At 39.7% G+C, this 15,000-nt stretch overlaps 2 protein-coding genes across 2 annotated transcripts in view; one reads left to right on the forward strand and one right to left on the reverse strand.

The window, feature by feature from the left end:
- The window catches only part of LOC137994813 (ubiquinone biosynthesis protein COQ9-B, mitochondrial-like), a 12,781-nt gene extending 5,214 nt beyond the window's left edge, over positions 1-7,567 (reverse strand). The window contains exons 1-5 of the mRNA XM_068840412.1: positions 7,481-7,567; positions 4,349-4,415; positions 3,572-3,949; positions 2,841-2,925; positions 648-752 (exon numbers count right to left, since the gene is read on the reverse strand). Coding sequence (XP_068696513.1) covers positions 648-752; positions 2,841-2,925; positions 3,572-3,949; positions 4,349-4,415; positions 7,481-7,547 — 702 coding nt within the window. The 5' untranslated portion in view covers positions 7,548-7,567. The remainder of the gene's footprint in view (positions 1-647; positions 753-2,840; positions 2,926-3,571; positions 3,950-4,348; positions 4,416-7,480) is intronic.
- Positions 7,568-9,160: 1,593 nt separating this feature from the next.
- Positions 9,161-15,000, forward strand: part of LOC137994825 (uncharacterized) — a 13,143-nt gene continuing 7,303 nt past the window's right edge. Inside the window, exons 1-2 of the mRNA XM_068840419.1 lie at positions 9,161-9,367; positions 10,238-10,437. Coding sequence (XP_068696520.1) covers positions 9,242-9,367; positions 10,238-10,437 — 326 coding nt within the window. The 5' untranslated portion in view covers positions 9,161-9,241. The remainder of the gene's footprint in view (positions 9,368-10,237; positions 10,438-15,000) is intronic.

Below are 15,000 nucleotides of genomic sequence, written 5' to 3' on the forward strand. Positions count from 1 at the left end.
GTTAGGATTTGTTTTGGTTATTACACATAAATATCAATTGAATTATTATACAAAAGTAATTAACAAAAAGAACTGTGTCGGGTTGAGCATGTTTGTCATTGTAGTTCACTGGTGAAGACACAGGACTACAGATCTGGAGGGTGCGAGTTCGAGTACCGGTAAGTGATTAGTACAGTCTTATGTTTCCTTACTAAGTATGTTGTGATGTTGAGCCTAAAGAGATAAGTGTATGAATACAGAAACCGCCGGATAAGATGATACAAAACAGTAAGAAGATATGTTGAGATGGGTAAGGCAATGAGAGTTTGAGGGAAGGTATAGTGTTTTCAATCCTTTTGGGGGGTGGGGGAGTGCACATTCAACCTAGGTAAAAACGGATTCAACCTGAGAACGGATTTTACCGACAACATATACACTTTGTGCAATTTTCAGTGAGCTGATCACCTTGGTCACAGAAACTCTTAGAGGATCTTCCAAACACTTTCAAAAAGATTCCCCACATACATGTATCTAAGCAGTTATTTGAAGATCAAAAACCATCCTATTGGCTTTTCCATTCAGCTGAGGGCTACTTATTAGCTATACACAGTCATAATTATAATTACACATATTTTTGATCTCTGTTGCATTTTTGTGACTTTTCTTACATCTGTCGAAGTGTCACCAGCGTGATACCATATTTCATCCACCATGTAAGCAATATTCTTTGCTGAATCAGGTGCATTATAAGGCAGTAACATTAAACCCATGGCCTGAAAATGGAAGGTAGCAGGGCAATGTGATTGGTCTTTCCAAAATTAATTGTATGATTGTTGAAAGGTAGCAGTGATCTTAGCACTTAATACATGTATAGGACAATTTAACCCTTTGATGCCTAAACTGGCCTAAACCGGCCAGACTATTTTACTCTGTCTAACGCCGGACGATTTTACTCGTCAGTGGGGAACCCCCAGGAGTCAATGGGTTAAGCTGCAATAATTGTCTGTTATAGACATGTGATAAAATCACAGGTGATTTCAACAGGAATCAAACCAACTGAGCCACATGCGTATTATATCAAGCCACTCAGTTGGGAGCAGGTCAATTTGTTGGGTTCATGTATTCCCAAGTACTGTATGATCATTGCTACCAAAATAAGTAGAGGATACGTCTTGCAAGGTTCTTCCTCTGGTTGTGCTTTAATAAGCAAACAAAAATCTCCTCAAACCTAGAGAGGTTGTTAAACGAAAGGAAAGGAACTTTAAGTGTCTAGTCTTATAGCGCTGGAGCACTTATTGGGGCATCCCTGTTAGCCTATCTTAAACATGGACAGTGTCTACGAGTTCTAGATCATGGAGCATCTCAAAAAACAGAATCTTCAACACGCAATTATGCCTGTGGAGGTATTTGCTCTGCACAAGCGCAAAACATCCAGCCAGAATATGTGCTACTGACTCTTGCGCTTTACCGAAGAGTCTGCATTGCACGTCATCCTCCCTAGCCGTTCTTGTCTTTTTACTCTGGTAGATTCGTGTATTGAGCATCTGCTCGTACAACTCATAGATACCAGCAATCACGTGTGATGGACAAGATTTCCACTTAAGCCAGTCAAAACACCTGTTACTCAACTTGGAGTCACTCCATCTCGATGCGATCAGCTTCCCTTGCCAACTCTGACTTCGCACGCCCTTCTTCAGCTTTTCTTGCTGAGCTCGCATCAAATGCTGTTTGGTCTTTGTACCTGGGATCTCATCTCCATCCTCAGTACAGCATGTAGGGTTAGGGTGCACCAAATTTAGCTTTATTCTCTTGCCCATACTTCAAAGCCTCCTTGACAATAGAACAATGTCCTAGCCTTACTGAATGGTCTTCAAACTGGCGCACCAGCTCCATGGTTAAATCCTCGTATTTGAACAGGTTGAGTGCACCTTTGATCTTAATTGCCTTGTAGTCGACTTCTGCGGAACACAGACTGTGTCCTCTGCACTGCCTTGCAAGATGACATAAGGCAATTGAGCCCAGCGGGTGCTTTCCTCCTTGCTCTACGATGATCTTGCACATCTCACGATCAATACGTTGAAGTTCCGTGATGGGAAGGTGTTGTGTCCACATCAAGTAAGTCAAGGCAGGTAAGGCGTACTGATTGGAGGCTACAATGCGATTGAAATCAGAGAGCGGACTGGACCATATGATGGACATTCTGCTCTGGTACACCTCGGCAGCGAGTTTAAAAGCTATCTGATCTTCTTGTCTTATGCTTTCCAACACGCCCAGAAACTTATACTGAGCTCCATCTTCTAGACATTTGATCACTGATGCTTCGTCAAATGCTAAGCTCTCGGTGTCCTCTACTTTCACTCCTCTCTTGATGTGTACAACAGAGCACTTCTTTGGATTCCAGTTGAGGCCAATATCTTGCATTGCAGATTTTGCTGATTTCATCACGGTGTTGAGAGCTCTTAGGTGCGGAGGCAGCAAAGATCTTATAATAAGATCATCGATGTACAACAAAATGCGTCACTTTGGTATCAATCGGCTTATTATTATTATTATTATTATTATTATTATTTATTAAATGTACACTCAGAGGTAATGACTAAAAACCTACAGTGGGTATATAAAACTGGCTCCACCTTATGGCAATTCATAACAAAAAGCAATTTCAACTTTTTGTTCTGTGGTATGTTATGCATTTTATGCATTTACTGTAAGTACAAAAACATTAGTCTATGATTTTTGTAGTATATGTGTATCGTGCTGCCTTGCAAAGTACTTTTAATAATTATTAATATATTGGTTTGCAAGTTTCCCAAGTGAACAAAAATCAAATAAAATTTCAACAATCAGCTGAAAATGTTTACCTGAGGCCACTGGCCAATGTACGGGATGAGCATTCTGAGTCGAACCTCCACAGCATCACGTATTATTACACGAGAGCTTTTACGGCTTCAAGAAAAAACAACATTGTAAAGTTAATGCTGAAGAATTTATTATCCTTTTTGGTGTAGGAATGCTTGTTTGAAACCCTAAAAAAGTCTCAAATCTTGAACGAGACTCGAAACTTCAGGCAGCACCACTCTAATATGTGTGTTTCTAAAAATGTCAGCCGTGCATAAAGGCAACTTGAAGCTTGGAGGTGGTCTGTCAAAGGTTCACATCATATAAAAGGCAAAAAGACGAGCATTTTCCCCCAGTGCACATACAGTAATGGTTGGGAATCCAAAATCCTTGTAATCTAATAAAATATTGGTTCCCAAATCAGGTGGAAATTTTGGGACATCTTATCAGTGTTTTAAGTTTCGTTATTTGCAGAGCTTACGAGTGGGGATAAACAAAACATTACAGAGTCATCACTTGTCTCACTATCAACCGTTGTCCATGTATATAAAATTTAGAAATATAAAGACTGAGATTAAGGCATCTCGTTCTTAAGGGAAAAGGTAGGGTTAGCAAGATGACGATGCATGTTCGATGGTCACCCTCTAAAATGACATGAAACACAACTTTAAGTTAACTTGATAGCTTTATATTCAATTTGGTGTAGATGTGACATTGCATATCCAAGGAATATGTTTTTTGATCATTTACTCACGCTGAACTCACAGGTGGGTCCTTCTCTGAATCTTTCACTGCTCTAGATTCTGAAGCAAGGTGATCAGCCAATCTTACATTGCAGTCCTCGATGAAATGAAGAACTAGGTCCCCAGCTCCACGAGGGAACATCCCTTCAGCCATTGCAGAGAGACCGATAGCTTGTGCCCCTTTCTCTATAGCTTCGGAGCTCCATCCTAATTCGGGGACATGTTCCAGAGCAGCATTGAGTATATTTTGCCTCACATGATCATCCTCTTCTTCTTCATCTTTCTCAAAATATACAGTTTCATCCCCAAAATACTTAGTTTGTTCATCCCTTTCAGAGCTAGAGGTTTCAGTCTCAGAGGAGGATTTATCAGCAGCATGATCATCAGTACTGTGTATTTAAGACAGGGAAATTGACACTTTCAATGTTTGTTTAAAGAAAATAATAATAATTACAGAAGGATTATCATCTAGTATGTTGCATGTGCTTGCCTTTGATTACATTGTATTTACAGCTACAAGACTTCATTGTCAGAGTAGGCCAAAGATCTGATCCACTAGACCCAGATGCAATATCATTATTACCAATGGTTTGTTTCCATTACAATTAATGGAACGCTTCTACAGTATTTGCATATTATACCCCAAAAAGGATAAGGGAAGAGACCAGGGCTGACCCCATCTTATCACAGCATAATGTAAAGTCTGAGACTGACACAACCAGATCTGAGAAAGCTCTCTTAAATAAAAAAGTTCATGGAACATGTGATTCTGATTTACAGGACTTTACCTTTGATTTGTTTTCCTCTCAACATCAAACTTCGGAGATGACTTTTGTATCCATCTGTTAGGGACACCTGTGTATAAAATAAACAGTGTCCAATCACGGACTGAACAACCTTGAAATGCCCAACCTATGTTTAGGGGAAAATTGATGCAGAAGGCATATAATTATTCAGATTTTACCACAAGTGGCCTAACCTAACAGTATTAAAGAATGAATTGAATGATTGTGCTCTTCACATGTACGTGTAAATTAACAGATAATTCACAGGGTTAATATAATGGGAAAAAGGAAATTACAAAAAAAATCTGCTACTCTAAGCTAAGGAAAACTTATTCTACTACCAGGTTAGATATGTCAAGAAATGCCCCTAAAGAGAAGCACAAAACATTTCAATAGCCATCACAAAGTTAGGCTCAGTCTCTAGCCGTGGGTGTCTCGGTGCGGCCGCAATCCTCCCCACCAGGATCGCGGGCGCACCCAGACACCCACAGCTGGAGACTGAGCCTATCACAAAGTGTCCCGTTGGTCTTCTCCCCAACTTCAACATCTCTTGTGTCTTGGAATACTTAACAATAATTATTCGCCAAAGGCGAAGTGATTATCGGTGAATATTCACCGATAATCACTGAGCTTGAGGCGAATAATTGTTTTAGTATAAATACACAGGTGATTATTTCAAAAAAGAGAAAAAAAAAACATTTCAAAGTGAAATCATCTTCACTTACAGTGGCAAAATGACTACTGGCAACCATTTTGACCTTCGAGGTGATTATCAGCTGATAATCTGAGATAGCGAGCCAATGAGAGCGCGCGATTTTGTATAAAACGACTACTGGCAGCCATTTTGTCCATCGTGGTGATTATCGGCTGATAAGATAGCAAGCCAATGAGAGCTCTTACTTACAGAGCAATTATTCACCGAAGGCGAAGTGATTATCGGTGAATATTCACCGATAATCACTGAGCTTGAGGCGAATAATTGTTTTAGTATAAATACACAGGTGATTATTTCAAAAAAGAGAAAAAAAAAACATTTCAAAGTGAAATCATCTTCACTTACAGTGGCAAAATGACTACTGGCAACCATTTTGACCTTCGAGGTGATTATCAGCTGATAATCTGAGATAGCGAGCCAATGAGAGCGCGCGATTTTGTATAAAACGACTACTGGCAGCCATTTTGTCCATCGTGGTGATTATCGGCTGATAAGATAGCAAGCCAATGAGAGCTCTTACTTACAGAGCAATTATTCACCGAAGGCGAAGTGATTATCGGTGAATATTCACCGAGAATCACTGAGCCTGAGGCGAATAATTGTTTTAGTATAAATATACATGTGATTATTTCAAAAATCAACGCGATATCATCTTCACTTACAGTGGCAAAATGACTACTGGCAACCATTTTGTCCATCGAGGTGATTATCAGCTGATAATCTGAGATAGCAAGCCAATGAGAGCGCGCAATTTTGTATAATCACCTGAGTATTTATACTAAAGACAATTAACGTCACAGTGTCTCCCACAAAAAGGACTCCTGATTGCAAGTGACATTAAATTTTAATGTAACCTACGATCAGGCATCCTTTTGTTTATACAGGGGAGAAAAGAATGCCTTATACAATTTCTTGAGTCGTCTGCAACTCACCTGTCAAGAGTGATGTTATCTTGTGTCATGCCATAAATATGAGCCAATCAGATTTTACCAGAAATTACAAGCACATTGCATTTCAAGGAAAGATGCCAAAACAAAATAGCTCTTTACATGTAGCTGAAATGTCAGCAAAGTCAGACTTCATCCTTACAATCATACATGTAGCTATAGGAACAGAATCCACCCAATTATTTTTTTTCAAGAAGTGCATGACTAAACCATTGTTCAGCCTGCAGTCCTTAAAGTAAGGATAAATATGAACAGCTGCATATTACCCTATGCTTAAAATAACGCTAAACTTTACTGTTACCTTACTGTTGGAAATAGGTATCAAATGCTTCGACTTAAAGGGGCTACAACAGGTCACGCAATTTTAGGCAATTTCAGCACTGATCGAATGGTCATAGAATTAAAGTGCCCCTAGCCCCAAAATATTTTTTCGCTAAAATGAATCTTTGCACCTGCTCGAAACGCATTGCGGCTTGTTTTCCTTTTTCTATCTAATCCTGCCTTTTTATAGGCTTCAAAACTTGCGAAAAATCAAGCATCTTCTGTTCACGACCGAGTCAGAAGGGGAGTGGGTCCATTCCTGATATGACGTCACAAACTGATTTACATCGCATTAACTCTTTGTAAACAAATTGCATGCAAAGTCGATTGTAACGTCAAATTAGGCTGAAAATGATTTTTGATAAAACTCCTTGCATGATTGGTTGCTTAAGTTTTAACCAATAGCAAGTCCTTTGGGAGCATGGAAGGGATAGCAGGGATATGAAAGAATTTTCCTGACCCCACTGAGGACTGATTATGAGCCTGCAGACCTATGTTTCTTTTAAAAAGAGCGTAAGACAGGATCACAAAGCCAGCCCTGATGCAAAGATCAACTCAGCTGTGAAGACTGTTAAGAGATAACATCCCTTTGCATTGAAGACCCTAGAGTGGTTTTCTGGAGTACATCTTTAAGAACATGAAAAGTGCCTGTGAATCTCCCGACAACCAGAAGCAAAGATTTTAGATCTTTAACTGTTTTCTGAATCAGGAGTAGTAACCATCTTCCTTAGACAGCTCTGCAGCTCAGTTGAGTTGGGTATTTTTGGGAAGACGCAAGTCCACTTCCGCATTGTAATTGGAGGGGGGGGGGGGGGGGGGAGAGTTAAAACAGGGGTTTACAAAAACAGTGTTGATGCACATTACGAAGAATTGTCTCAAAAAACAGCAAACATGTTCGTTCTGTGCAAGTGCTGCAGAATCACGCAACTCAGATAGATCAAACTCTAAGAAGTACCAATATGTTCATCGTGTCGTCCTCTTATTATAATAGTTCAGCAAGAACGAGTAGTCGGAGTACGCTGCATTAACAATTTGTCGATGAGCTCAGCTCACCAAAGTTTTTATAACAGACATTTCTTTTAAGGCTTTGTCGCCAAGAAAAAAAATGAAGCAACGTCAAATGATGTAGATACTTCAGCTATCGACACTTACCAAAGATACCTTGCCGAACAAATCCAAGCTGCCTTTGCAATAATGACCGAATGCACAAACCCGCCATCTTTGTTTTGCAGACGATTTTCAACCGAATGAGATTGGGTCCTAATCGGAAACTGTGATTGGGTTTGTGATTGGGTGGTTTGGGACTGGAACCGGAAATGAAAAGATGAAGGCCCAGCTTTTCTAAAAATGGATTTATCATTTACCTTTCCCCCGGGAATAGTAAGCATCTTTATCAGGTGGGAATTTCAATCTCCAGGTAATGTTTGCGGAAAGGCGAGGAAACAGGAATAGAATAGTACCATTTTTCAAGGATTTCAAAAAGAGGTCATGTGACGAATTGTTCCAATGGACAAATCAGCTGATAAGTGCTGATAAGTTGACATGTACAAAGTATAAAAAGAAAAAAAAGAAAAGATGTTTTCAATCAGGCCCGGGTTGCTCGAGGCATGGTTTGCGCTAACCAGCGTTAAATACCATGGAAACCTATAGATTTTGATAGGCGCTAATATAACCAGGCTTCAAATATAAGTAACAGGCAGCAGAGAGATTCTTCTTGTTGTCATGTGAAAAAATAGTAAACGGCAGTGTGACACACCAATCAAGCTGTGCATAGATCATTACAGAAGTATAGTGATTCGGTTTTCACCAATCACTATTTGTGACAAATGATGAACAAATGTCATAACTTATCCTGTATCAAAAGTGTCTCATTCCAAAAATCATAGTTAATAGGCCATTTCCGAGTTCGTGTCTGCCTCTTTAAAGCGAGTCGAGTTTTGTGATGGTAATTAGTTCTACTTTACATATGAATGAAAACTAATTTTCATAAGAAAAACTTCGCACTTAGACTCGCTTTGAAGAGGAGGCAGACATGAACTCGGAAATGGTCTATTTGTTTGTCAGTAAGTAGTTGTTTCTCCTCACAGGCTCAATGCATTGTTTAATAAGCAGACTGATGAGAATAAAGAAATTTATCACCAAGGTTTTTCCGGTCTCGATCATCAAATTCCCATAACTGACAGTCTGGAAGTCAGTAAGGATAATTAACATTCATTCAGATATTGGAAATGAAAGGGTCAAGCAGGGCTTTGATGACGCAGAAGTCTTTTCTCTTACGCAGTTTATCTCCGTTTGCTGTAGTCCGACCAAACCGTGTTTCTGAGTTTTCAAAAAAAATATGCGGAAGGTAATGACTTAATAAACAATTTTAAACTTTTAATCTGAAATATAAAAATTGGTTTTGAACGAGCAAACGAACAGATTTTCAGTTTCAACTTTAACTCTTCTGCCACAGGAGAGGCATTCGGTGGGGGGGGGGGGGGGGGAATAGGTTAACACAACTCTTCATTCGTTTATGTCCCCTTCCATTCAACTTTCCCTGCAATTTGAAACTAGTTTTTTAATTTTTTTTTCCTCCGGCCAGCTAACACAAAATTACGAAACGCATTCGACGGTAAACGGAGAAAAGGAAGGGGGCAGTCCTACGGCAGGCAGAATTTTGCACCACTTTTTGAAGTATCTCTCCATAGGTCATCGGGGCTTTTTCTACACGTTAACCACCTGTCTAGATCGTGTCCGGCCAGGCTGCGCCATTGGTCTTGAGGTTTGAACTACCAGCTCTTACCGACACAATGCCATCTACGCTTTGGTTACCTGCTCTCAGTTTGGGAACAAAGAAAATGCTCTGTAACCTGCTCTGATCTGCAAGACGCACTTAATGAGATTAGAATAAATCTTTCCGCACTCGACGAAATGCGGAGCCTTGAAGTACTCAGTCTTCTGATTTTGACATCCACCATCAGGGTTTCTACGGTTTTTGGCGAAAACGTGGTTAAAGATGATGCACATAAAAGATCATACACAGTAAATCCTGGAAAGGTAGGCTATTGATTTATACACTAGCAAGAATTTAGACTAATAGTCGTAATTTTGATTTAAGCGTTCCCAAAATGGCAAGTTTTTCAAATGTGAATGCTTACTAGCACACAAATGGAGGAGTTAATGAAGTTATTTCATTTCAGACAATCTTATTATCCACAGTTTTATTTGGCCTCAATTTAGATTATGGACTAAAATTCGTTGGGCAATAACGAAAGACTGGCTCTTACTCTTTTAAGGAAGTACTAATTTCGTCAAATACTTAGCCGCGTTTCACTTTACAAAATGTAGCATCGCACTTCACAAAATATCGCGTTAGAGTAGTCGTTTTGGAGGCGTGCTTCCAAATATGAATTCGAAAGCCTTGAGGGAATAATACATCCGAACGTAACATACCAAATAACTCACTGTATTTACAATAGAAAAAATTGGTCTTATAATCAGAATTGTGGTGGATTATTAATATTACTACAATTTTTACTATCATTATTTTTATTATTTAACTTTTATTTTTACAAACAAAGCATTATAGAGCGGTTTTCAATTGAGTGTAGAAATTAATTAGCGAATTGCTTTGGTTTATGATTACTTCACACAGTGATTGGTTCAAAGTTCTCGCGCCACTTTTTCAACCAATTACAAGTGAAACCAAGACCAATCGCGCCTCGCGCGTGCACATTTTCCCGCGCTTCGTGTCGGCTACGTGTAATTACTTTGAGTTTTGATTGGTTTACTGGATGTCTCCGTCCTTTTTGATTGACCAAAGTAATTACTTCGGTTTTGGTTTTACGACACTCGATTGAAACTCGCTCTAACTTACGCACTTTCTGCTCTGATGCGCGAGGGTTTTCCTTATTCCTTTTTGTTTAGATTTTGTTTTGTCCTTCTGCTCGAGCTGGGCCCCCGGGCCCTCCAGGTCCCCCTGGACTGCCCGGAAGAGACGGGAGAGATGGGCGCGACTGTCCACCATGCAACTGTGGCGGGGGAGCACCAGCCTCCCCTCTTCCCCCTGTCGAAGCACCATGTTCTGGATCCAGTCCCCTTGTGCCTCAAGGGCCTTCAACAGGCGGGTGAGTACGGTCATGTGTAACTGTCATATAACAAGCTGGAAACTAATGACTGTAGTTTGGATATGAAGCTTCACATTATCCGTGGAGTATGGTGTCGGCTAATTAAGAGCGAGGACGTCTCACTTTTTCACGACTTTTTCATGGGTTTAACAGTTCTGCGTGATTTACCACGCATAATATCTTACTCAAGTAAACCAACTCATTTTTCTCATAATCAAACGTCCATATGAACGGTTTTCAATTGAGTATTGAAAGTTATTTTCCGATGGGTGTGTTTTGTATTTAGTACTCGTTGGGCCGGTTGTAATTAGCTAAACTGAATGAAGTCTAAGTTGAACCACAGGGACTTGAAAAGGCTGCAGAATTTCTTGAAGTTAGTTCTCCACTGTTCTTGCCCATTCGTCACTATTTTTCTCATTTTAGCGTCGGTTGCATTACATGTACTATTTTAGCGTCGGTTGCATTACATGTACTATGGGTGACAGCAATATCTTGACTAAAGAACTCCCTTCGTATGGTCCCCTCAACCGGACAAACAGCAAAATATTTAGTTTTAATTTAAAAATAACCTTTCTGGTGCTAAAAGAGGCAGTAAAAGGCTGTCTTGGCCTAACTCGATCTAAGGCCAAAAATGGAGATAAACGAATAAGGCTCTAGTTTCGTTACATTTAACCACGTTTGTGCATAACCTGCGAGCGGGCTCAGTTGTTCGGGGCATCGAGCGAGTAATTTGGCGACGCCCCCAACGTGTGAGAAGAATGGGGCGAGGAAAAGTCACTTTTCCCACCTCATTCTTCTCGGTAGCCTCGCAGCTCCTACAAGGTCTCACCTGATTGGAGACCACCCTTGAGGTTTAACAAAAGAACAAATAACAGAAACAATGGACCCTAGAGGATAGAGTTGCAGCCCTTTTGTTTTAGGCCTAGGGTCCATTGTTTCTGTTATTTGTTGTTTTGTTAAACCCCAAGGGTGGTCTCCAATCAGGTGAGACCTTGTAAGAGCTGCGAGGTGACCCATTCTTCTTGCGCGCAGAGGGCCCTGCCGCTAATACCCCAAGCACAGGCTAGTTTGTGCAAGGAAGGTACCTTTTTTTGTCGCCTTTAGCGAAGGATGGATAGGATGGATATGGTTGAAAGATTAATTTGATTGAGTTGTCAGAAATGTGCTACGTTAGTAAGATTTATATTAGAGCTATTTCGACCAAAAAGGGTAAAACAACCATGACAGTTCCCCAAATTAATTCTGATTGGATGTTCTGCTATCATTGCAGAGAGGTCCCACATGTGCATATTTCGGGGCAACAGCGTGACCAACTTGGAGATCAAGCAGATGAACAAAGCGGAAGCGGAAGCGGAAACAGAGAATAAAGTTACACAAATAGAGCGAGTTTCAATCGAGTGTCGTAAAACCAAAACCAAAGTAATTACTTTGGCCAATCAAAAAGGACGGAGACAAGCCAGTAAACCAATCAAAACTCGAAGTAATTACACGCAGCCGACACAAAGCGCGAGAAAATGTGCACGCGCAAGCCACGATTGGTTTTGGATTCACTTTAGATTGGTTGAAAAAGTGGCGCGAGAACTTTAAACCAATCACTGAATGAAGTAATGCAAAACCAAAGCAATTCGGTAATTACTTTCGACACTCAATTGAAAACCGCTCTATGAGGTTATAATTACAACAATCTAGGGAAACCATGGAAACTATCCCTGAGAAGAGGAAGCTACAACGTAGATTCAAATTAGTTATCGGTATTATTTAGTTTCTATGACGAGCCTATTTTGCTGTTTGTCCGATCGAGGGGAATGCCCCGTGTACCTATGTGGTCCTTTACGGCTATCGGTTCTTAAAACTGATTTAAAATCTTAGTTGTACCTTCAGTACTTTTTTAATAAGAACTGCAGTGGTTTTCAGTTTCATTTTAGCACCTTTTGTTAAGAATTGCACTCGCTGATGCTCAACTCCTCATGGACAAACAACAAATTAACCGCTCGCTTCAAAAAGAAACAAAGGCAGGAGATCATCAAGAGATTCTGAAAGAAAATTATCATGTAAAGAATAAAATAGAAACTACAAACCGCTCTCCCAAAATAAATTCTAAATCCGCGTGGAAAACCATTCGTGCCATATTTTACATTAAAACGACGACATTTAAGGGACGGACCAAAATTTTCCTGGAGTGGGGGGGAGGGGGGGTTATTTTTCGAACAACACCTTCCTGCAAACATTTTTTCCGATATTTTTTTAACCACGTTCTGACACAAAAAGGAGATTCCCTTTTCGCAGACGGTCAATCATTATTTAATTTTAATATTTTACGGTGGCAACTAACGAATTGGAAAAAGAGAAATCTACAAAGCGGATCGAAATCCACCAATCACTGCCCGCGAACTTTACCTTTTGACACCTCTGAACTCATCTTCTTCGTTTTCTGAGACGTACAGTGTGATGATTGGCGGCAGTGAAAAGCGAAACCGTTGCTTCAATTTTAAACGCTAAACTGTTTTTGGAAGAGAATTTTAGAAAAGTTATACCCAATTTATGTTAGACATGTAAGATCCTAGTAATAGGCTGTTGTTTCTTTATAATAACACTCACCATTTTAATTCCTACGAAGCTACTGGCGCAATATTTAATAAAGAGCATGCGACAGGCAATATGCAAAGGGAGTAGCTGGCCTTTCTGCTATTTCGCAGTAGTGGAGTCCTGATTTGATTTTATTGCCAACATGACCACTTTGAAAAGCCCTGCTTGGGTTTATTTTTGTGTATGGTCAATTTGAAGATCCAAATGTGTTACTTTTGTTTATTTCAATAATTTATTGCGTGCAATATTTGGTGTTCCAATTTGGTCGAATAAAACGTTGATTTTAATGAAGCCCTCTATCCTATCTACAAACAACTACATACTTTTAGTCTAAATTTCAGTTTTGAAATTTTTTTTTTCATAGGTTACAGGTTTTTCTGACCTCTATCCATGCTATTTTCGTTATAGATATCACGTTTTCAAGCAATTTACTGTCTTTTTAGGCCATGCAAACAACTTTTTTCAATATTTCCCATACCCCCCACCCCCCCGCCCCCCTTGCCCCTTAGAATAATAATGGTTCGTCCCTAACGCTGAGGGGAGGTTTCAGTCATTTGAAATTTCCAAGATTGCAGCGACATTAATTTTGTTAACGCATTTGAAAACTAGCTGTGAGAATTTGTCATTACATTATTGATTTTATACTTAACAACTATTCACCGAAGTGGAGGTGGCTAGCGGTGAATAACTCTGTCTAGCTCTCTCAACAACTGGCGTTTGTATATGCTCTTGCTTAGCTATGATTGGTCAGAGAGCTTGAAAAGTTACACAAACGTGATCCTAAGGCGGAAAAGCTTGTGGTAAATACTTGCGGTAGATACTTCAGCTTAGCTAAATTCGAGTTAATTAAATTGTTAGATCAACGGAAACCGAAGTTTCCGCGGTCCTTTATGCTAACCCGTGCGGGCTAACCGCGGGAAAACTGACACTACAGATAGTTACGTTAAGATAACTAACATGGTCGGTATCACATCTTTATAAGAAAGAGTCGCTAACACGGTCCTCGTGTTTCCAACAACATCGGCGAAAATTCGGCTGTCGCCTAAAGCATTTTTTCGTGGGAAAGTTACTTAAATTAACTGAGAAGGACGAGGTTGTTTGCGACGCTTAATTTGCTTTGCCCGTTTCAATTTCTTATCTAAGTTTTAGCACCGTGCCTAGTGTACTAGTTTGCATAAAATAAAACGATCATGAAAATATTGCATAAAATATTATAAAATATGCTTCAAGAATATACAGCACAAAAAATTAATTTGGATGTTTTCTTCACTTGTCACGGATGCAAATCGGGACGCCATTTTTTCCCGAGTTGCTCGGAGGTAAATAGCTCAGGATATTCGGAGTTTGACGAGCCAATCAGCGCCCGCGTTCAACGCTATCCACTGTTTTAGTATATACTAATAAGTAATACTTATATCTAAATTAAATCATAAGTCTCATAATGCGAGATCAATTCATTGTTTTAAATTTGCATGATCAAAAATAATCATATCTCATTGACACTATGCCCTTCCACTCAGAGCAAAAAAATCGAGTTCATTATCCTATGTCTAAAATCTATAAAATGCCCAATTTAGACAATAAACGATGCAATAAATGAAGATAATAACGAAAAGTAGTTCTTTCTTTCTTGTCGTCACCTTGTTGGTGTTGGTGTCCTGTATTTTCCACTACCTGACCGGGCGGGGCCCTCAATAGCATTTTCAATGAATCGAAAACGCCGATCGGAAATCAAAGAAATCGCTTAAGTCTTTAAGTTCCAAGCCCTTATTTTCGGTGTTTCTGGGTTGCTTACGATGGCACTTCTCTTCTGACTTAACAAAATTTACTTCGGAGAGAAAATTTCATCATTTCTACAAGTCCAATATCTTGAGGGAATTTCAGAGACCTCCTCGATTTGGGGATAGAAAGGGGGAGGGGTGGGTGAGCATAATGGTCAGACTCTTTTGTGTATGCCTGAAAAAAATCCAAATGACC

This window comes from Montipora foliosa, chromosome 1 (assembly GCF_036669935.1).
Source record: "Montipora foliosa isolate CH-2021 chromosome 1, ASM3666993v2, whole genome shotgun sequence".
Classification (NCBI taxonomy): domain Eukaryota; kingdom Metazoa; phylum Cnidaria; class Anthozoa; order Scleractinia; family Acroporidae; genus Montipora; species Montipora foliosa.